General features: G+C 44.8%; 1 protein-coding gene across 20 annotated transcripts in view; it reads left to right on the forward strand.

Annotated features, from left to right (window-relative positions):
- Positions 1 to 22543, forward strand: part of LOC106600477 (supervillin) — a 79977-nt gene that overhangs the window by 22114 nt on the left and 35320 nt on the right. For 9 of the 20 annotated variants that reach the window (XM_014191848.2, XM_014191849.2, XM_014191842.2 and 6 more), the window contains 6 exons: positions 6395 to 6458; positions 8442 to 8533; positions 8731 to 8788; positions 9270 to 9424; positions 9889 to 10762; positions 11985 to 12077. In XM_014191848.2, the coding sequence (XP_014047323.2) occupies positions 8781 to 8788; positions 9270 to 9424; positions 9889 to 10762; positions 11985 to 12077 (1130 nt within the window). In that variant the 5' untranslated portion in view covers positions 6395 to 6458; positions 8442 to 8533; positions 8731 to 8780. Of the gene's footprint in view, positions 1 to 4125; positions 4468 to 6394; positions 6459 to 8441; positions 8534 to 8730; positions 8789 to 9269; positions 9425 to 9888; positions 10763 to 11984; positions 12078 to 22543 lie in introns of those variants that run through there. The other 11 variants (XM_014191845.2, XM_014191852.2, XM_014191853.2 and 8 more) reach the window with 8 other exon arrangements.

Here is a 22543-nt window from a genome sequence, read left to right on the forward strand (position 1 = left end):
CACAGTGTAAAGCCTCAGTACAGTGTTGTTCTCTGCAGTGAGTCCAATCTCCATTAACTCTCAGTGGGTACCACAATAGGCTAGCTCTAATTTGTCAGGTATCGACCCTCTGGTATACTGTACATCTCTGCTAATTCAGGAACAAAGACTGCTTCTCAAATGGCACCCTATTTCCTATGAAGTGCACTACTTTTGAATAGGGTGCATTTGGGACGCAGCCCTACTGTTTGGTACGGCTGCCTATGTCTGTGTATAAGTTATGGGGTTAATAGTTGACACTCCAGATTCTAACTGCTTTGGAAACAGACAGTAGATATTGCCAGAGCAGTAGTGGTAAAGCATTTCAGTAAATACAGTACAATGCAATGAGGATAATGAAATGCAGTTAATTTCAGTAGTGATTATAATAAGTACATATAGTCATGTATACAGTACAAAACTACTGCTGTTGTATTGTGTAATCTTCGGTCGATACATTTAATTAAATAAAAATACGATTATAAAAAGAAAGAATGGCTAATAAATAAACAAAATGTACACAGATGATGGTTACACTATGTATTGTTATTCCTCCCGAGTCCCTGCCCTGTTTGATGTTTTATGTTTTAAAGATGGAAGTAGATGCGTGAGCTGGGGATGATGGGCTCGGGGTCCCTCTCCTCGTTAGAGACATCATGTTGGCGAGACAGTGCGTCTGCCTTCTGATTCTTGGATCCCGGGCTATAGGCTAGTGTGAAATTGAACCTGTTAAAAAAACAGAGCCCACCTAGCCTGGCGAGCGTTCAACCTCTTGTCTTCTTGAATGGAGACCAAGTTCTTATGATCTGTCTAGATTACGAAAGGATAAGGTGCCCCCTCCAACCAGTGTCTCCACCCCTCAAGGGCCCACTTAACTGCCAAGAGCTCCCGGTTGCCTACATCGTTGTTGCGTTCCGCTGCCGAGAACCGCCATGTTGAGAAAGGTGAATGGGTGCAGTTTCTTGCCCTCCTCGTTCCACTGTGAAAGAACCGTCCCTGCTCCGGAGTCCAGCAAAAATGGTTCTGGGACTTGCGGGTTAGAACCGTGAGAGGCACTGCCACCGCACCAAAGTTCCATATAAAACGCCTGTAAAATATTGTCGCCTGTAAAAATTGTCAAACCCGAGGAACCGCTGGACCTGCTTGAGTTAGGTGGCATTGGGCCAATCGGCAACTGCCTCAACCTTTATGGGATCCATTTGGATGCCTGCAGTAGAGATAATGTGACCCAGGAAGGAAACTTGGGATACATGGAACTCACACTTCTCAATCTTGACATATAGTTGACTCTGCAGGAGGCGTCTCAGGACTTGACAGACGTGCAGTATGTGTTCCGGAAGGGTTTCCAAGAAGATCAGAATGTCGTCGAGGTAAACAAAGACGAACTGATTCAACATATCCCTAAGGGTGTCATTGACCAATGCTTGAAAGACTGCCGGTGAGTTCGGTAATCCAAAGGGCATGACTAAATACTCATAGTGACCACTAGGGGTGTTAAAGGCAGTTTTCCACTCATCTTCCTCCCTGATTCTCACCAGATTGTAAGCCTTGAGGAGGTCCAGTTTGGTGAAGAATTGGGGATAACGATTCATGATCGTAATCCGGTTCAGCCCTCTGTAATCGATGCAAGGACGCAGGCCTCCATCCTTCTTACCCACAAAGAAGAAGCCTGCACCAGCTGGGGATGTAGAGGGACAAATGAAACCTGCCTCCAGCGACTCCCGGATGTAATTGTCCATGACTGCTGCTTAAGGGGTCGAGAGGGAGTACAGACGGCCCCGGGGAGGTGTGGAGCCGGGCGGCTTTCTTTCTTACTGAAGGCCTCCCAGAGGGCGAAGTATTCGGGAGGGATGTCTTGATCTTCAATGGATGCAGGAGGACACGGCGAAGCTCTTGATGGGGGTCGAAGAAATTTAGTCTGGCAGTCATTACCCCAGTCTAGTAGGTGTCCCATGGACCAGTAGACTAGGGAGTTATGTAGAGCTAGCCAGTGGTAACCCTAGCATAAGGGGATTCTCTGGAGCAGAGATCAAAAGAAATTAAGTCTCTCTGAGTGGTTCACCCCAACCTGCAGTAGAATGGGCTTGGTCTAATATTCCACTTGACCGGAGCCAATGGCGAAGTCAGCCACTGGTCTGCCCCCTTGGCAGATGTTTAACAGTTGGCTGGCCGCTTCTTGTCCGCCGACTGGGTGGTCGAAGACTTGTCTCAGCTCGGCAGTGAAGACTAATATAGAGCTGCAGGATGGTGGCTGCTGTTCCCACTCCGCCGTTGCCCACGCCAGGTCTTTGCCTGAGAGTAGGGAGATGATGTAGGCGATCATGGCCGATCAGTGTGGAACGAGGAGGGCTGTATCTCGAACACCAGAGAACACTGAATGAGGAAACCCTTGCATCCTCCCGGGTGGCCGTCATACCGCTCTGGGGCTGGGATCTTGGGTTCCAGGTGCAGGTTCCCTGGAGGAACTACGGGGACGCCTGTAGCACTGGGCGAAGAGACTTGGGCATTGGCTCCTCATGGGTTGGAGACGTGCCGTGGTTGGAGGGAATCGGTAAGTGGCGGGAGGGTCTCTGAGATTTGAGAGAGTTGTCCTTGCTGCCGTCCCAACAGTGCTTCTTACTGGGTTATCACATTCCTGATCAGGGTAATCTCTGCTTGCTATGGCGTGGTGAGGTTGAACTCAGGTGCAGAGAATGGACCACATGAGGAATCAATGATTAAGGATAAACATAAATACTTTACTGAGAAAAGATAACATTAGGATCACAGTAACCCAGGAGAAAACAACAAACACTAGACACTCACTCACTCACTCACTCACTCACTCACTCACTCACTCACTCACTCACTCACTCACTCACTCACTCACTCACTCACTCACTCACTCACTCGACAAACACACACAGGGCAACCAAAATCAAGCTTCTGCAAAGGGAACAGCAAACACACCTCTTTAAAGGGGGAAATCATAATGAGGAAATAGAAACACCTGAGTGTAATAATAGCTTCTAGGGCCGTCTCTGCTGCCTTCCTTTTAGGTGGTTGTAGAATTTAACTGCTCTTTTCTGGATTTTGATCATTAGCGGGTATCGGCCCAATTCTGCTCTGCATGCATTATTTGGTGTTTTACGCTGTACATGGAGGATGTTATTGCAGAATTCTGCATGCAGAGTCTCAATTTGGTGTTTGTCCCATTTTGTGAATTATTGGTTGGTGAGTGGACCCCAGACCTCACAACCATAAAGGGCAATGGGTTCTATAACTGATTCAAGTATTTTTGGCCAGATCCTAACTGGTATGTCACATTTTATTTTCCTTTTGATGGCATAGAAGGCCCTTCTTGCCTTGTCTCTCAGCTTGTTCACAGCTTTGTGGAAGTTACCTGTGGCGCTGATGTTTAGGCCGAGGTATGTATCGTTTTTTGTGTGCCTCTCTGTCTCTCTCTCACACACACACTATCTCTTTCTCCCCATGCTCTCTCTCTCTGCCTTGCTCTCTCTTTCTCTCTCTCACACTATCTCTTTCCTTCCATGCTATTTCTGCCTCTCTCTCTGCCTCTCTCTCTGCCCCTTCTCTCTTCTGCTTCCCCTCCCTATAGTCCTACTCTATTTGTGAGGACTTAAACAAGTGGTATTTCTTGTCCATTATTGGGCACTGTCTGAACTATTTCACCATTGTGCTGCATTATTGAAACCTGTCCAGGTTTCCAACAAGTCTATGCCAGTGTGTGTGTACATGTGTGAGTGTGTGTGTGTGTGTGTGTGTGTGTGTGTGTGCTACACTCCTCAGTCCTCCTGGCACTGTCCTCCAATCCATTTTCAGCGTTTTTATCATCAGAGCTAATTTCTGTCTGTAATCTGATTAGGGGCTCTTAGCAGCTTTAGCACGCTGCCTCCTGCCTCTCATCTCTCTCTCTCTCCCCCTCTCTCTTCCCCTCTCTCTCTCTCTCTCTTTTGCTTACACCTGTCTCTCTCTCTCTCCCCCTCTCTCTTCCCCTCTCTCTCTCTCTCTTTTGCTTACACCTGTCTCTCTCTCTCCTCTCTCTCTTACTCTCTCTTCTCACTTTGTCTGTCCCTCTATTGGCGCTGATCTCCCTGGCTGAGCTCACACATGCACGCACGCACGCACACACACATACAGTGTCTGTCTGTCTTTTAGGCTGCTGGTCTGAGCTGGCGATCCACTCAGTGTGGTCAGGCCTTAATGCTACTTGCCTCGCTGTGTGTGTGTTTGTCTGTGTAGTACCTCACTGCCACAGTGTGTCAGTTTGTCTGCATCACTGTTGCTGTGACTGTCTGTAAGCACCGCTAGCTGTGGGACAACCTGGGACAACAGGGAGCCTGTCAGCAGCGTATGTTCTGTCTGTCTTCAGCTTCCCTTCAAACATGTTCCGGAACCCACGGATCACTAATTATCTGAGGCATGTCAAATACAGTGTCGGTGGGCAAGGTAAGGGCAAGGAGGAGGAGGGGACTCTGGAGTGTGTGTGTGTGTGTGTGTGGTAGGCTTTGACTTAGTAGTTAGCACTTATTGACCATTCATAGTAAGGAACTGTCCTTGTGTTGTGCAGTGAGTGAGAGATTCCAAGGACATGAGTTACTTTGATTTGGTGCATGCTCTCTTAGGGACTCAACTGGCTTTGACTGTGTGTGTGTGTGTGTGTGTGTGTGTGTGTGTGTGTGTGTGTGTGTGTGTGTGTGTGTGTGTGTGTGTGTGTGTGTGTGTGTGTGTGTGCGTGCGTGCGTGCGTGCGTGCGTGCGTGCGTGCGTGTATGTGCGTGCATGTATGTGCGTGCGTGTATGGGTATGTGCGTGCGTATGTGCAAGGGCTGCTACAGCTGCAGTAGCACCATTGAATAATGAATGAAGTATCTATTTGTCCATGTGGACTGAAGAAGTGTACCTGATGCTGTTTCTTTATTACTTTCTTCTCATCTGATACAAACTTCCCTAGTAGTCAACAGGTGCTTTATCCTTGGTACTTTATTACTGTATTGCTGCAAATCATTATACCCCTCTCATCCATGCTCTTCAGGGCTTGTATGTATCAAGCGTCTTAGGAGTGCTGATCCATTGAGATTTCCGCTAGGATCTGTTAGTTCTTTTATATTATAATGAATGGAGAGGGGGGACCTGATCCTAGATCAACACTCCTACTCTGTCATTGTCCGATCAGACTATGAAGGCTGATAAAGAGGGTGGTTTCCATGACTTTAACTGAGGATGGACACATGGTAAGTCTATTCGCTCCTGTGATTCCTGCCTGCCTTGAGACGAGGTGCAGTTTGTTTAACAGGGTCTATTTTTCACCTTGTGCTTCCCTCTGTGTATTTATAGAAAATCCCTTTCTTCACTGAGCTCACTTTTGACAGACAGTCTCCTAAGCTCGTCTTTGGCATGTCCTTTTCGCACGGCTGCCCACGAACCAACTGGACATTGTCATGGGTGGACGACTGACCTGTCTCTGATTTAGATGACCTGATTGACACATTTGCTCTCAGGCCACCACCCATGACAACACCTGCACCCACCCACACATACTCAGGGCTGGCTCTAGCCTTTTGGAGGCCTGTCATGCAAAATAGTATCCCCCTGCCAAAAAGTCCCCCCGATCCCCCGTCCCCCCCGCGTCACAATGGGATTCGATAAGCTATTAGCGTCCGTTGCTATATCAATGGTGCGATGACCTAATGCGTCAATTTTTGGAGATCATTACAGTCTAAATTACATTATTTTCATCCCCCACTATGTAAACAAAGCTGATTTTCCACGACAATTTCATTGTTTAAACAAGTTTTGTTTAGCTAATTAGATGAAAACATTAATTCAAACTACCTCCCCACCACCTCACAGCAAAACGTTTTAGATGACAGTGGAGGTTGATAAAAATGATTCTTCACTTCATGGAGCTTGGTTGGAGAGCAAGGTAGCAGCAGTATTATTAGATCTTTTATTGAAAAAGCTGTTGTTTCGCTCTCATTTTCCAATGGTTATTGATTGATATTGAAGAAGTGAATGCCTTATTTAGGCTGGAGTCTAGAGTTAGTCACCGTAGCTGGTGCTGGTTATCTACAGTGTGTAATTCCATCATGTTTCCATTTAGGTTATGATGATGACGTAATATGCTTTTTCGTCAGATTGCAATGGAAGATTGAGTCATTGTAAAATGTGGTGGATTCCTGGTTTTGGTCCACTCTGACACATTCTTGATATGTCTTTGTTATATTTATGTAGTCAGTCCTTTTTATCAGTTAAGTCATTTGGCGCGTTTCACCACCCTGTTTCACCATACTGTGTGACAGGTAAAATCAAACCAATTAACATACACAGAAGTAGAACATATTTTTCTAACATATTTTCTCTGTCTGTTTCTCTAGGCTTTGGAACTGAGGCTCATGTCAAACTCTGCACTTCAACCCCATTGCCAACAGAAACTCTAAGGTGGAGGAAACCATTTTGTATGCACTTTTCACTTGTCATATTCTAACATATACAGTAGACCCATTTCACAGTAGTGTTGTGGCACGCACAATTATGCGTCAGAAAGAGAGTGTTTTTATCAAAGAAAGTGATTGAGCCAACATTAAACTTCAGATGAAAGTTAACAAATGTAAGGTCATTTGATCAGGTTGTTATTGCAAACATTACACATTGTAATCCTGAAGAACATGCTATTGGCCCCATGTTGTTATATCTGCTACATCATCAAGATAGGGATAGACAAGGATAAGGGTAGGTTCTTCAGACTGGTTTTAGACTAGGCTCCTGATGAGATACCCAGGCAGGCAGAGTACCTCCTCTATGAAACCAGAACAGTCCACAGTCTGGATACAACCCCCACTGGCACCACAAAAACACCGTTACCAACAACAGCACAAGGGCAACAAAATACTCCAGCTTTTAATGCTTACTGGGCAAAATTAGCCCAGTAAGCATTAAAAGCTGGACATGCTTGGAGCAGCTTATCCTAAGATACTTTGTTCAAATGGCAGAACAGAACTGTAATACCTCCATTCAGTAGTCCCTCCCTCCTATCTTGATGGAATTAGTGTACTTCTGTAACTGACAGCTCATTTGCTGTATCCATTCAAAGCTAGTCTATGTCAATATTCTCCACCCTTTTTCCAAAATTATGCACTTGCAAACTTCCTGAAATGGATTTAACAATGTTAAACATTCCTTCCTACCAATGCTTACACTAATCTAATGTTATTACATATATCATACTAAAGCAGTTGAACGTGGCATATCATACTAAAGCAGTCGAACGTAATATATCATACTAAACGGGTCAAAGCAAACTGTTGCGATCAAGACATAGGATACTATACGTCCTATAATTCCTATTATATTGTATGACCGCTATTACATTGGTAGGCAAATGTAATGTAACCTAAAGTAAAGTAACATAATAAATGGAGTGGCATGGATTTTAGTAAAATATAATACGTTTTGCTCTGAGGCCAGGTTGGGGTGGAGAATCAGAGATACATTAAGTAGAGATACTATAATTCATTTAATTTGTGAATTATTGGATTTCTATGGTCATGTGGTCATTCAGTAATGTTTCATAGAGTTGTTCTGTTTCACATCGGACCATTATGAGATCTTTTGATTGACAAGTAAGTGGGTCAGAATGTTTAATTGTGACGGCAGAGATGTTTAGAAGATACTTGCCTGGCTATGTGTCCTTTTGATTGCTCTGGATAAAACCACTAGGACATGATCCTGATCGTTTCCTGGAGGTGTGCCATGTTAGGGTTAGGGGTTAACCTAGTTCTTAGCTAGATCCCTCTTCCCTCACGGAAGTCGAAGCACAGTACAAAATTACCCGAACTGACCCTGGGGACTGACAGTATGTTTATCCACTTAAAGGCAGTCAATACAGTAATAGTAGTAGACATGATGGTGTGTTCACAATCTTAAAATGGTTTATCAAAGTCAGCAACTTAGTGGCATTTTGGTTAGAGTGTCAGCTCTGAGATTGGAAGATTGGAGGTTCGATCCCAGCTCGGGTTATACCAAAGACTCTAAAAATGGAACCCTATGCTTGGCACTCAGCGTTAAGGAGTTGGATTAGGCACCTGCGAGAGACTAGTGTGCTGTCCAGGGGGTGTACTTGTACATCAAGCTGCCTCACGCTACAGAAACATGAGATAGTATCATTTTTTTTGTCATTTGACCAAATTTTTTTAATAATATATGAAATGTATGCATTCACTACTGTAAGTCGCTCTGGATAAGAGCGTCTGCTAAATGACTACAATGTAAATGTAATATGTCCAATATGTGAGATGATATATCCAGTACGAATTTGTGTGGGCACCTCACTGAAGACTGGTATACAACTTATATACAGTACGTCTTCAGTAGCAATAGTCTCATGATAAGATGCTAAATTCTTTGGAACTCTTTTACTTTCAGCTTTCAGAACGACTTTTCCTTCAGGGACAAGACCGAGCTGGTCAAGAGTGCCACTGATATCGATGCCAATCTTCTGTCAGCCCTACCCAAGGGTGAGCTTCTTCCCAAACACAGACAGCATCCCAAATGGCACCCTATTCTATATACAGTGCACTACTTTTCACATGTAGTAAACTATGTGTAGGGGATTTTGGGACGCACACATAGTTATTGCGATAGGAATAATGAACTAACTAACAGATTACTGTCGTGCCATGTTTTGTAATATTTTATATATATTTTTTCCCAGTTTCAGAATTAAAGAAACATTTTGAAAGCATTGTCTCGAGTGATTTAGAAATGAACAGGTATGTTTGCATATGTCAAAATCGTAATCCTTGACAACCCTCCATCTGTCCCTCCTTTTCATACATCCTTCAGTTCTCATCAACTCTCGTAGTTACCTCAGACCGTTTCATGTTGTTACTGTGTAGGGCTGCAAAATTCTGGAAATTTCCCCAACATTCCCAGGTTTTCCTTATGTCTTGCTTACTCCATTCTAATTCTGAGATTTTTGGAAAACCTGGAATTTTGCAAACCTCTCCTGTATAAACAGAAGTCTGTTGAGGACCTCTTTACTGAGGAATGTGCTTGTTTTTCATGATTATGTTATATTTTGTTGGTGTATTTCCTATGCTCCTATGCTGCCTTGATTGTGTAATTGTTGTGTACTTGTTGAGATGCAGGGCGCCCTTGCAAAAGAGACTTGAAAAGAAATATTTGAAAAATTGCAATATATGATATTATAATATATCTATATCCCTCTGTCTGTCTCTGCCTGGTATGAAGTAGGAAGGAAAGGATAGCCAGGCGCCTGGAGGGTATCGAGAGTGAGGTTCCTCTTGCCCTGATACCGAGCTGTGCCGGCCTGGTGGCCAACCGCATGCTGGAGGAGGACCCGCCACGATACACCCGGGCCTCAGACCCCTGTGAGCCAGTCATGGGTACTTATACTGACCACACAAGGCAATGCAAGCCCTGTATGAAACATATACTGTAGACTTGGCCTACTGTACTTAGATTTTTAAGCTCCTCGTAAAGAAAAAGTGAAGCCTCATAATGTATGCTAGTGAGGGGGAATGCATATGACACCTAGACCCTTATTCAGAGCATGGGTTGTTAGGTTCTGATTATTTTGGGATGGAGAAAGATTATATTTGGGAGAGAGGCATGGTAGGTCTGCCTGTATGTTTAACTGTGCGTCTGGGTTTCTCCTGGTTCCACAGTGAGACCATGCCATGTTTGAGACATTGTTGTGTTCATATGATTTAGGGTACGTCCCAAATGGCACCCTGTTCCCTATATAGTAGTGCCCATGCAGTGGGCACTAGTGGTGAACTATAAAGGGAACAGAGTGCCATTTGGGACACATCCTTACTGTGTGCTTGTCTCCCTCCTCGTTCCACAGTGAGACGTTACAGCAGAGAGCAGGTGGAGGTCCCACAGATGCCGGTGTCCTCCCCAGACAGACAGTCTAGGACCCGGGGCAGACCGGGGGACCATCCTGGACCGGCCGCCCACCCCCATGCAGAGCCTGTCCTATCCCCTTCCGATGGCCCAGTGGACGCAGCCAGCCTCAGTTCCAAGGCCGAGCGGATCGCCCGCTACAAAGCAGAGCGCCGGCGCCAGCTCTCTGAGCGTTACGGCATCCTCTTGGACCAGGAGATAGACATGGACTACAGTCCTCGCTACTCGTGCTCACGTAGAGAGTCTGACGCCTCGGAGAGAGGGGCCCCAGCAGTCACAGAGCGTAGGAGAGACAGAGATAGAGAAAGACAGGAGGTGGAGGAAGGAGGAGGAGGAGGAGGCCGGGAGAGTTCCCGCAGAACTCCCTACAGCTCTGGAGTGGGCAGGATCTACATGCAGGCTCACCCTGCTGAGCCTACTCCTGGCCACGCTCCTGCCTCAGGTCACGGTCCAGCCCATGCAGGCCCTACCCATACTCAAGCCCCTCCGCCCACCCAGGAGAGGGCCGGCACCTTCTCAGAGCGGGAGAGGATGATGAACCTGGAGAACTACCGGCGGGCCCAGGAGAGGACAATGCCAGGGGGGGGCCTCAGAGGAGCCAGTAACAGGCCCCATGATCATGCCCAGGCCCCCTCCATCCAGCAGCTCAGCCCTCCTCTATCCAGGGCCTCCTCCAGAGAATCCTGCAGCGTGGCGGCCATCCCCAGCTCCCCTCGTACGGCCCGCCGGGCCTCCCTGCCCTCCACACGCTACGGCATCTCCCCCGGGGACCTGTTCATCAAGCAGCAGGCTCAGGCCATCCTCAGCAGACAGGGGTGAGTTCAGATCAGCTTTGATGTCATACTGCATTCTGTCTCCAATGAGTTTGATCTCTGTGCTCAGGTTGCTTTCAGTATGAAATAGGTGCAGGTGCTGAGTACAAAAACAACGAATGTAAAGATATTGGCACACTGATAAATGCTCCCACTGTCTCTGGGGTGGGCGGAGTGGCTTGGGTAAAAAACAGGTTGCTTTCACCATTGACTGACCACTTTAAGGAGTAGTTGCAGTATTTTGTTGCCCTTGTGCTGTTGTTGGTAACAGTGTTTTTGTGGTGCCAGTGGGGGTTGTATCCGGACTGTGAACTATTCTGGTTTCATAGAGGAGGTACTCTGCCTGCCTGGGTATCTCATCAGGAGCCGCAGAGGGGCTACAGGGTGTGGTTTTGTGGGGGATTTATGATGGGGGATTTGTTAAGTTGGTTGGGTTTCACAGCTTGCCCTGTAAGGGCAGACCCATACAGTTAGATAGAGTGCTCATCTTTGCCTCTGAAAACACCCTCTATCCAACTCTATGGCCAGAGCAGAGACGGTAGAGAAAGCGAGACATCTCACTGGCTAATCTTCTCTTGGCAGGTCAGGTGAGGTGAGCAGGGCGGTGACAATAATTATACCAGTGCCAGCTGTTATTGGGCAGTTTCCCATTGAAAATAAATCCTGTTTGTGTAAGTGGGCCTTAACTCTCTCGCATGAACATGCCAGAGATTATGGAGGAACCGTAAGCTCACGCAGAAAAGCATGCTCACGCGAGAGAGGGAAAGCCCACTTACAAAGACGGGAACCTTGAAAAATGTTTCCAATGGTAAACTGCCTGAGTAAGACATCTTCATGTATCCACCATTGTGAGAGAGAGAGTGAGAGAGAGTGAGAGTGAGTGAGTGAGTGAGTGAGTGAGTGAGTGAGTGAGTGAGTGAGTGAGTGAGTGAGTGAGTGAGTGAGTGAGTGAGTGAGTGAGTGAGTGAGTGAGTGAGTGAGTGAGTGAGTGAGTGAGTGAGTGAGTGAGTGAGTGGTCTAAATGTCTTCTTTATAGCATTGATTAATATTGATATTTCCGACATAGTGCACTGCTTTTGACCAGAGCCCTATGGGCCCTGGTCAAAAGTAGTGCACTATATAGGGAATAGGGTGCAATTGGGACATAACCTCAGTATTATAGTAGTCCAAATGACCCAGCACCATTCTAAGCTATGTCGTCATCTTCACCACATTGGTCCTGTAGCCAGGCAGTGTTGTCTCAGAGCGACTGGTCTCTCCAGACAGACTCAGAAGATGACGCTGCTGGCACTCAGCCTGTCATCAGTTGGCCCTCCAGGTACTGTGGTAGGAACATACTGTAGGGGCAGACCTGGGTTCAAATACTTTTTGTAAATCTTTCAAATACTTTCTACATTTGCTTTAGCCTGCAGGTCGGTGGGGTTTGTCATTTAGAGACTTTATTATTGGTTCTATTGCAACAGGCAAGTTCACTCAAGCACATATTTGAAATTATGTCTAATAGTATTTGAACCCAGGTCTGTTTACCGTATGGATGTGTGTGTGTCGACCCCAAAACATCTACCTAACACATCCTCCCAACAGATAGACAACCTACCGTAATTTCCGGACTATAAGCCCCAACTTTTTTCCCAGGCTTTGAACGTCGCGGCTTAAACAATGACGCGGCTAATATATGGATTTTTCCCGCTTTCACATTTTTTTCTCCAAAAAAACACATTCTGTGACGTGCTCAGTTTTTTGGCAGCATGAAGCTTCCATTAGACCAATGAAGTTGCCGAACGGGTTAAGGTCAAACATCTTTTTTGTTTACTGTTTAGATTAAATTGAGCGCTCTCAAACTTCCCATCATTCTGATTACGGTAGTTATTTTGTCACCCTGATTCCTGGGGGTACAACAAAGTATTTGCAGCCACTCGACATCAGTGTAAATCGTGCATTTAAGGTGGCGCTCCGTGTTCAGCGGGAGGCTTGGATGACAAGTGTGGAGAAATCCTTCACTAAAACGGGCCGCATGCGAAGAGCAACTTATGGTCAAGTCTGCCAGTGGGTCCTGACAGCGTGGAGCATTGTCAAAATATCCACTATCATCAATGGGTTTCGAAAGGCTGGACTGCTGCATGTTGAAGAGGGCTCAGCGGGGGATTTGCCTCCGGATGAAAGTGACGAGAGCGACAATGAAAACGATCCAATATCGGATGAAGCAATTCTGAGGCTATTCAACTCCGACACCGAACGAGAGGACTTCAGTGGTTTCAGTGCACAGGAGGAGGAAGATAGTGACCAATGACTTTCTTGGTAGGCTACTGTTTACTGCACATTTTTTATTTTTTGTTACAAGCCGTGTTTCGTTAAAGCCTATTTATTTTTGTTACAAGCCGTGTTTCGTTAAAGCCTATTTATTTTTGTTACAAGCCGTGTTTCGTTAAAGCCTGTGTAAAGTTCATTTGTTTCAATGTACCGGTAGGCACCTGCGGCTTATAGACGTGCGGTTTATTTATGTTCAAAATAAAACTTTTTTTTTTATTAAGTGGGTGCGGCTTATATTCAGGTGCGCTTAATAGTCCGGAAATTACGGTATATAATTTATATGATAATATATCCTGTATTATATATTACTATATAATCATAGTAATTATTCCCCTTTGTCATCTCCAAGTTAACTGGTGTTTTCTAGTTCTCAGTGTGAGGTTTGGATTGCAGTTCTTTAACTCTCCTTCCCAACCCCCTCATTATTCAAATTAACGTTTGGTCTTCTCATCCATTTTAATTATCCTTAAAACTTCTAAGGATGTTATCTCTCAAATGTCATCAAGCCTCCTCATCAGGGAATCAGATGGAAACCTGGATGCACACAAGTAATAGAAGTGAATGCTTTGGTCACACGTTAGTTATTGGTCAGATATGTAGTATACAGTAGTAGGACAAGCACACACTGTGCTTCCAGTCACAGTGTAGGGTGCTAGATGCAACTGACATTTTGAGGGTGAGAGAGGAAGCTTGCCTTAAAGCGCTAGGCATCTTGCTATGACATGCATTATCTGAATTAGGCCCACAGAATATCTCTCCCTAATTTCTGAATTACACTTGTAACGTCGTCAGTAGGCTACAGTAACCTATACTTCTGTGGGGAGGGGCAGGTAGCCCATGTGAGTGGAGTCCTGCTCATCGCTCATGGAGCGGTTGCACACTGCTGCTGTGGCCATGCCCTTTCCTACAGCTTCGCAAAAAAAATAAATGCTGAGCTCACAATAAAAAAAACTGCTGCTCCAAATTCGCTCCATTCATTAAAATCACAATTTAACCAACACCCATTTATTTTTGTGACTACCTGGACCTACCAATTGGTTTTTAAGTATTGAAACCAACACACATGATTTGAATGAAAAGTATTTGAATAAACATGAAAAGGTGAATGTAAGAAGCGAACATAATTTCAAATAGGCGACATGTCATATTAAACAGCATATAAACACTCTAAAAAGGTCAGAAGACAGACAGGGAGCCTAAGAAGTGGATTATTTTGGCTATATTATTTCAATTATTTCAAGGCTATAGCCTACAAAGAAATACATTGTGAAGCATTTACAAGTATGAGACAATAGGCTGGTAGGGACATAAAGCATCATATTAAGCATCTCCAATCCAAAATTAAATCTATTATCGGCTTCCTATTTCGCAACAAAGCCTCCTTCACTCATGATGCCAAACATACCCTTGTAAAACCGACTATCCTGCCGATCCTTGAGTTCGGCGATGTCATTTACAAAATAGCCTCCAACACTCTACTCAGCAAATTGGATGCAGTCTATCACAGTGCCACCCGTTTTGTCACCAAAGCCCCATATACTACCCACCATTGCGACCTGTATGCTCTCGTTGGCTGGCCCTCGCTACCTATTTGTCGGCAAACCCACTGGGTCCAGGTCATCTATAAGTCTTTGCTAGGTAATACTCCGCCTTATCTCAGCTCACTGGTCACCATAGCAGCACCCACCTGTAGCACGCACTCCAGCAGGTATATCTCACTGGTCACCCCCAAAGCCAACACTTACTTTGGCCACCTTTCCTTCCAGTTCTCTGCTGCCAATGACTGGAACGAATTACAAAAATCACTGAAGCTGGAGACTTATATCTTCCTCACTAACTTCAAGCATCGGCTGTCAGAGCAGCGTGCCGATCATTGCACCTGTACACAGCCCATCTGTAAATAGCCCATCCAACCAACTATCTACCTCATCCCCATATTTATAACATTTTAAAAAATCAGCTCTTTTGCGCACCAGTATTTCTACTTGCACATCCTCATCTGCACATCTATCACTCCAGTGTTAATTGCTAAATTGTAATTACTTCGCCACTATGGCCTATTTATTGCCTTACCTCCTTACTTCATTTGCACAGATTTTCTGTATACAGATTTTCTATTGTGTTATTGACTGTACGTTGGATTATCCCATGTGTAACTCTGTGTTGTTTTTTTGTTGCACTGCTTTGCTTTATCTTGGCCAGGTCACAGTTGTAAATGAGAACTTGTTCTCAACTGGCCTACCGGGTTAAATAAAGGTGAAATAAATAAAATAAAAATAAAAAAAGCGCTCAGCATTTAAACTACATTTCGTTGTATTAAATCATTAGAGTCTATAAATTGTGCATATATGCTGTGACTTACTTAGAATTCAATACAAATTAAATGAAAAGGACTTATTAGTGCCTTTGAATTCATTTTTAGAAACACAAGTTTTGCCAGTCTTTTGCTTCAGGCTCATGCGATGGTGCCTGGAGAACAGGTGTTGTGCCGAAAAGCTCCCCCCTGACAGAATCCCCCCTTGCGTGAATGCGCACGCACTCAATTCGTCATTGCTGCAACTTGCTTGCTAGTTGAGATTTCTAATCACATTCGGCTGCATTTCGTTACATTTTTTATGTCGGTTTGATAGTGGGGGAGGCGCTAGTAATTTCTGCAGTTTTCGGTTTAGCTATTTGTATCAAGTGTATTAGTCTATAAATAAATCTCTTTGCCAAAATGATTCATCATCTTTCCCATGTCTTATTCGACTAGTAGTTGTTCTGAAGTGTTTATTGCTTGCCTACATTTAACTCCCTCTTCTATGTTTAATATAACACACATACATTAATTATTCATTTGGTTGCCTATCCTGACGTGATGTTTGTTCTATAGAAAGTATTTGACTCTAGCCACAAAATTAAGTAAATTAGAGGGGCTATTTTCTTGCCTGCCGAAAGTGTCTTCCTCATTATTGTCCACCTCCCCACAGAAGTGGCACAGTTGGCTCGTGTCATCTAGCAAAACATAATGTCAAGTAATCTATACGTCTTTACATGTATATGGATATGCAGGGGTATGCATATTCTTGGTACCATTTGAAAGGATACACTTTGAAGTTTATGGAAATGTGAAAGGAATGTAGTAGAGTATAACACAATAGATCTGGTAAAAGATAATACCAACCGTTCTTTTGTATTTTTTTTGTACTATCTTTGAAATGCAAGAGAAAGGCCATAATGTATTATTCCAGCCCAGGTGCAATTTTGATTTTGGCCACTAGATTGCATCAGTGTATGTGCAAAGTTTTAGACGGATCCAATGAACCATTGCATTTCTGTTCAAAATGTTGTATTAAGACTACCCAAATGTGCCTAATTTGTTTATTAATAACTTTTCATGTTCAAAATTGTGCACACTCCTCAAACAATAGCATGGTATTCTTTCACTGTAATAGCTACTGTAAATTGGACAGTGCACTTAGATTAACCAGAATTTAAGCTTTCTGCCAATATCAGTGTCCTGGGAAATTGTCTTGTTACTTACAACCTCATACTGATCGCATTAGCCTACATTAGCTCAACCGTCCCGTGGAAGGGACACCGATCCCAAAGATTAGAAATTGAGGAGAGTGACTGCTATTTCTTCTCTCATGACGTTAACATCTTTGTCCGTATTTGAAAAGGCAATTGACTCCTCCTTCAGAACACATTCAGCAAACTGGGAGAGAAATTTGATGGGCATTTCAGTTTTCCCCAACAAAATTATGTTACACTTAAGATTCTAATTCGCAAGTATACATTACATTTACATTTACATTTAAGTCATTTAGCAGACGCTCTTATCCAGAGCGACTTACAAATTGGTGCATTCACCTTATGATATCCAGTGGAACAACCACTTTACAATAGTACATCTATATCTTTTTTTTTTGGGGGGGGGGGGGTTAGAAGGATTACTATATCCTATCCCAGGTATTCCTTAAAGAGGTGGGGTTTCAGGTGTCTACAGAAGGTGGTGATTGACTCCGCTGTCCTGGCGTCGTGAGGGAGCTTGTTCCACCATTGGGGTGCCAGAGCAGCGAACAGTTTTGACTGGGCTGAGCGGGAACTGTGCTTCCTCAGAGGTAGGGGGGCCAGCAGGACAGAGGTGGATGAACGCAGTGCCCTTGTTTGGGTGTAGGGCCTGATCAGAGCCTGAAGGTATGGAGGTGCCGTTCCCTTCACAGCTCCGTAGGCAATCACCATGGTCTTGTAGCGGATGCGAGCTTCAACTGGAAGCCAGTGGAGAGAGCGGAGGAGCGGGGTGACGTGAGAGAACTTGGGAAGGTTGAACACCAGACGGGCTGCGGCGTTCTGGATGAGTTGTAGGGGTTTAATGGCACAGGCAGGGAGCCCAGCCAACAGCGAGTTGCAGTAATCCAGACGGGAGATGACAAGTGCCTGGATTAGGACCTGCGCCGCTTCCTGTGTGAGGCAGGGTCGTACTCTGCGAATGTTGTAGAGCATGAACCTACAGGATCGGGTCACCGCCTTGATGTTAGTGGAGAACGACAGGGTGTTGTCCAGGATCACGCCAAGGTTCTTAGCACTCTGGGAGGAGGACACAAGGGAGTTGTCAACCGTGATGGCGAGATCATGGAACGGGCAGTCCTTCCCCGGGAGGAAGAGCAGCTCCGTCTTGCCGAGGTTCAGCTTGAGGTGGTGATCCGTCATCCACACTGATATGTCTGACAGACATGCAGAGATGCGATTCGCCGCCTGGTTATCAGAAGGGGGAAAGGAGAAGATTAATTGTGTGTCGTCTGCATAGCAATGATAGGAGAGACCATGTGAGGATATGACAGAGCCAAGTGACTTGGTGTATAGCGAGAATAGGAGAGGGCCTAGAACAGAGCCCTGGGGGACACCAGTGGTGAGAGCGCATGGTTTCGGAGACAGATTCTCGCCACGCCACCTGGTAGGAGCGACCTGTCAGGTAGGACGCAATCCAAGCGTGGGCCGCGCCGGAGATGCCCAACCCGGAGAGGGTTGTATACAACGACACAGCTATAATATCATTTGACAGTTCTGTTTTGCCTTGTAGTCAGTATACTTTCAGTAGGTTAATTGTACATTACTTATACTCTTATACTTACTTTCAAGGCAAAGACCCCACAAGAAGTAACATCTTGTTGGCATGGGTGAGGAATTACCACACCCACCTGGAGTGTGGGTGTGGCATGGGTGAGGAAGGGTACCACACGCCCGTCTGGAGATATTGCACCCCTTCTCTCTCAGGAATGATCTGAACATATATGTTAATAAAAGTACAGCATTTTGAAACACTTTATTGATTACAATAGAGATTAATAACAGAGGGGATTCAGGGATTCCAGCAGGGTGTGGGTTGAAGTAGTCAAATGTGGAGCTGACAAGGGCTGGAATGTAAATTACATGTTATCATCTTGGATTATCTAACATCTGAGAATGGGCAGGCATTCCCTCGGATGAAGAGCATCTCCGTCTTGCTGATTAGGTGCTGTCATCCAGGTGGAAATGTCACCTGCATATCTGATGTAGGAAAAGAGATAAGAGATAAGTTGAGTGTCCTGTGAATATGTTTATGTATATGAACTGTACATATTTATGTGTATGTGTATATATATCTTGGTATATATATTTTTTATTTTAATTTCTACTATTATTATCATTATTGTGTTTTGTGGTTGAGGGAGGTTGATGGCGATGGTGGAGGTGCTGGGGGTGTCCTATTGAGGGCGAAGGGACCTATTGGGGAGGGGATTCTTCATGGAGGCACATTCAGTCATAGTTTTGTTTATTATATTATTATACATTTATTTATTTTTTTCTTATTTTTTCTATTATAACTGTTTACTGTGATTACGGATATGCACTCATGTTGACTTATATATTTGAACTTGATTTTTCGCCCAGAGTATACATTTTTGTGACTAGAGTCTAATACTTCCTGTGGCACACGTCAGAGGACATGATAGGTCACCAAACATTATTCAGAAGTGCGCCAGGCCTTGCAGTCCCAAGATAGAAGGGAGGGAAGCAAGAAAATAGCCTTGCCGAAATACTCCCCCCCTTCTAATTTCCTTAATTTTGTGGCTAGAATCAAATACTTACTGTGGCACACATCAGAGTCAAATACTTTCTATGGAACAAACGTCATACAAGGATAGGCAACTGAAATGAATAATTAATGTATGCGTGTTATATTAAACATAGAAGAAGGCAAGCAATAAATGTAGGCAAGCAATAAACACTTCAGAACAACTACTAGTCGAATAAGACATGGGAGAGATGATGAATTTTGGGAAAGATATTTATTTATAGACTAATACACTTGAAACAAATAGCCAAACCGAAAACTGCAGACATTACTAGTGCCTCCCCCACTATCAAACCGACATAAAAATTTCAATGAAACGCAGCCTAATGTGATCATAAATCTCAACTAGCAAGCAAGTTGCAGCAATGAAGAATTGCGTTCGTGCGCGTTCACGCGAAGTAGGAGGGGGGGAATTCTGTCAGGCGGGAGCTTTTCGGCACAACGCCAGCCAGCAGCAGAGAATATCCTGTCCACACTTGCAAAGCCATTTGGGATGCTAAACATCCTTTTGGACACTTGCCAGGCTGGGCAGAGATGCAGAGTTGTTTTTTTATTTTTCAATAGGTAGGCCTAAAGGTTTTTAAGCAAAATAACCCAATCAAAACAGAAAGCTCCTTGAACATGGGAACATGCCAGACCTATAGGGCCAAAGTCAATTATGGCCTATTGTATATAGATAATAGAACAAAAATGAACAAAATGTTTAAGAGATCAGTGTTTTTGTTTATAAATACTTACAATGACACACTTAATTAGCCACCCACCTCGTTGCTTTATTTTAGCATGTGCACATAATAAGTAGGTTACACCATCATGCTTTCGGGATAAGTGATGATTCTTTAGTTGTGGACATTACATCACAACACTCCCTCTCTTGCTCTTGGTCCTCATCTTTGTAAGTCACCTTGATTTAGCCTTGTATGTCACCTTGTGTGTTTTATCCATTTCTTTATGAAAATATTTAGCGAACTCCATGACAGTAGCTAAAGCAAGGGGCTATAGCAGCACACAAGTAGACTACAAATGCATGCTGGGCCGGGCATGCCCTGAGCTCGTGAAGTCAGCACTACTGGAGCGATACTGGAACGAAATTGGGTGGGCGAGAAGGCCAACGCTCCAGCCTTTGGGAATCTTGCTCCAGTCAAATTGGGCACGCTCTGCTCCTCGCTCCACTCCAGCTCTGCTCCGCTCAAATACTCTGTAGCCCACACACACACCCACTGGCAAATATTTACACCTGGCAGGAAGTTGCTGGAATAAGTTTCTGAGTGACAGAGTGAGAGCTTTGCATAAATGTTTTGTTGCGATTTTTGTAGCACCCCCCAAAAAATGCCTGGAATGTAAAATAAAGTTATTCACCAGTTCCCATGCTTTTAAAATAACGGTTCTGTTCCGGAATAGTATAGATGACTTTTGTTTTCGGTTTGGGTGATGTCCCTCAAATAATTACATATATTCAATTCATAATGACAGTGTGACACAGTTCAAGCAGATTCTACCTGTGTCCAAAATGGCACCCTATTCCCTATATAGTGTACTACTTTTGACCAGGACCAAAGGGCTCTGGTCAAACGTAATGCACTATATTGGGAATAGGGTGCTATTTGGGACACATTCTATGTGTGCCCTGAGTTTGATAGGCAGAGGAGTTGGGCTGTGTGTGAGTGAGTACTGAGTACTGTAGGTGTATGTGAGTGAGTACTGAGTACTGTAGGTGTTGGGCTGTATGTGAGTGAGTACTGAGCACTGTAGGTGTTGGGCTGTGTGTGAGTGAGTACTGAGTACTGTAGGTGTTGGGCTGTGTGTGAGTGAGTGAGTACTGAGCACTGTAGGTGTTGGGTTGTGTGTGAGTGAGTACTGAGTACTGTAGGTGTTGGGCTGTGTGTGAGTGAGTACTGAGTACTGTAGGTGTTGGGCTGTGTGTGAGTGAGTACTGAGTACTGTAGGTGTTGGGCTGTGTGTGAGTGAGTACTGAGTACTGTAGGTGTTGGGCTGTGTGAGTGAGTACTGAGTACTGTAGGTATTGGGCTGTGTGTGAGTGAGTACTGAGTACTGTAGGTGTTGGGCTGTGTGTGAGTGAGTACTGAGTACTGTAGGTGTTGGGCTGTATGTGAGTGAGTACTGAGCATTGTAGGTGTTGGGCTGTATGTGAGTGAGTACTGTAGGTGTTGGGCTGTGTGTGAGTGAGTACTGTAGGTGTTGGGCTGTGTGTGAGTGAGTACTGTAGGTGTTGGGCTGTGTGTGAGTGAGTACTGAGTACTGTAGGTGTTGGGCTGTGTGTGAGTGAGTACTGAGTACTGTAGGTGTTGGGCTGTGTGTGAGTGAGTACTGTAGGTGTTGGGCTGTGTGTGAGTGAGTACTGAGTACTGTAGGTGTTGGGCTGTATGTGAGTGAGTACTGAGTACTGTAGGTGTTGGGCTGTGTGTGAGTGAGTACTGTAGGTGTTGGGCTGTGTGTGAGTGAGTACTGTAGGTGTTGGGCTGTTTGTGAGTGAGTACTGAGTACTGTAGGTGTTGGGCTGTGTGTGAGTGAGTACTGAGTACTGTAGGTGTTGGGCTGTATGTGAGTGAGTACTGTAGGTGTTGGGCTGTGTGTGAGTGAGTACTGAGTACTGTAGGTGTTGGGCTGTGTGTGAGTGAGTACTGAGTGCTGTAGGTGTTGGGCTGTGTGTGAGTGAGTACTGAGTACTGTAGGTGTTGGGCTGTATGTGAGTGAGTACTGAGTACTGTAGGTGTTGGCGTGTGAACATTAGTCAGATGCTCGGTCTAACTCAGCCTTTGTGGCCGTGTCCACTGAGTCAGAAAATGCCAGCTGAGTGAGTATGTCTGCACTCATATAGGTTGCCCACTCACTGAGATACAGTCAGAATTACCGTGAAATTACCTGATTGTGTAAATCTGAAAACAAACCCTTATTATTCATGTTGACGAGTCAGCTGGATATTGGGGAATTGTGAATTGCTGCTAATGGCATTTCAGCTAATCAGATTGCGCATTTCTCCTAACCCGTTTTCTATGATAAATCATGTTTTATTTAGGATTACAATTAGTGCCTTTTTAACTTTCTGTCTAGACATGTAGGCTACACAGTGGATATCACTAGAGTGACTAGAGTGTTGTGTAGGCTTGGCCGGTCTTAAGACCTTGTGGTGAGGAAAGTGTTAGCTAGGCTAGTGGGGTATATTTTTGGAGCGGAGTTTGGCCCAGATACTCTGCATGACTGGCCAGCTGAAGGCAGGGCTGTAGTGTGAGAGGTGCTGGGCCCGTGGCCAGGCCAGCCTTACTTTGAGGAGTATGGACAGGTGAGTGTGGGTCTACCGAGCACAGCCCACTGAGGCCCTGCACCAACCCAGTAGAAACCTGTCTGGGTTGTGTTCC

Source organism: Salmo salar, chromosome ssa03 (assembly GCF_905237065.1).
Source record: "Salmo salar chromosome ssa03, Ssal_v3.1, whole genome shotgun sequence".
NCBI classification, from domain to species: Eukaryota; Metazoa; Chordata; class Actinopteri; order Salmoniformes; family Salmonidae; genus Salmo; species Salmo salar.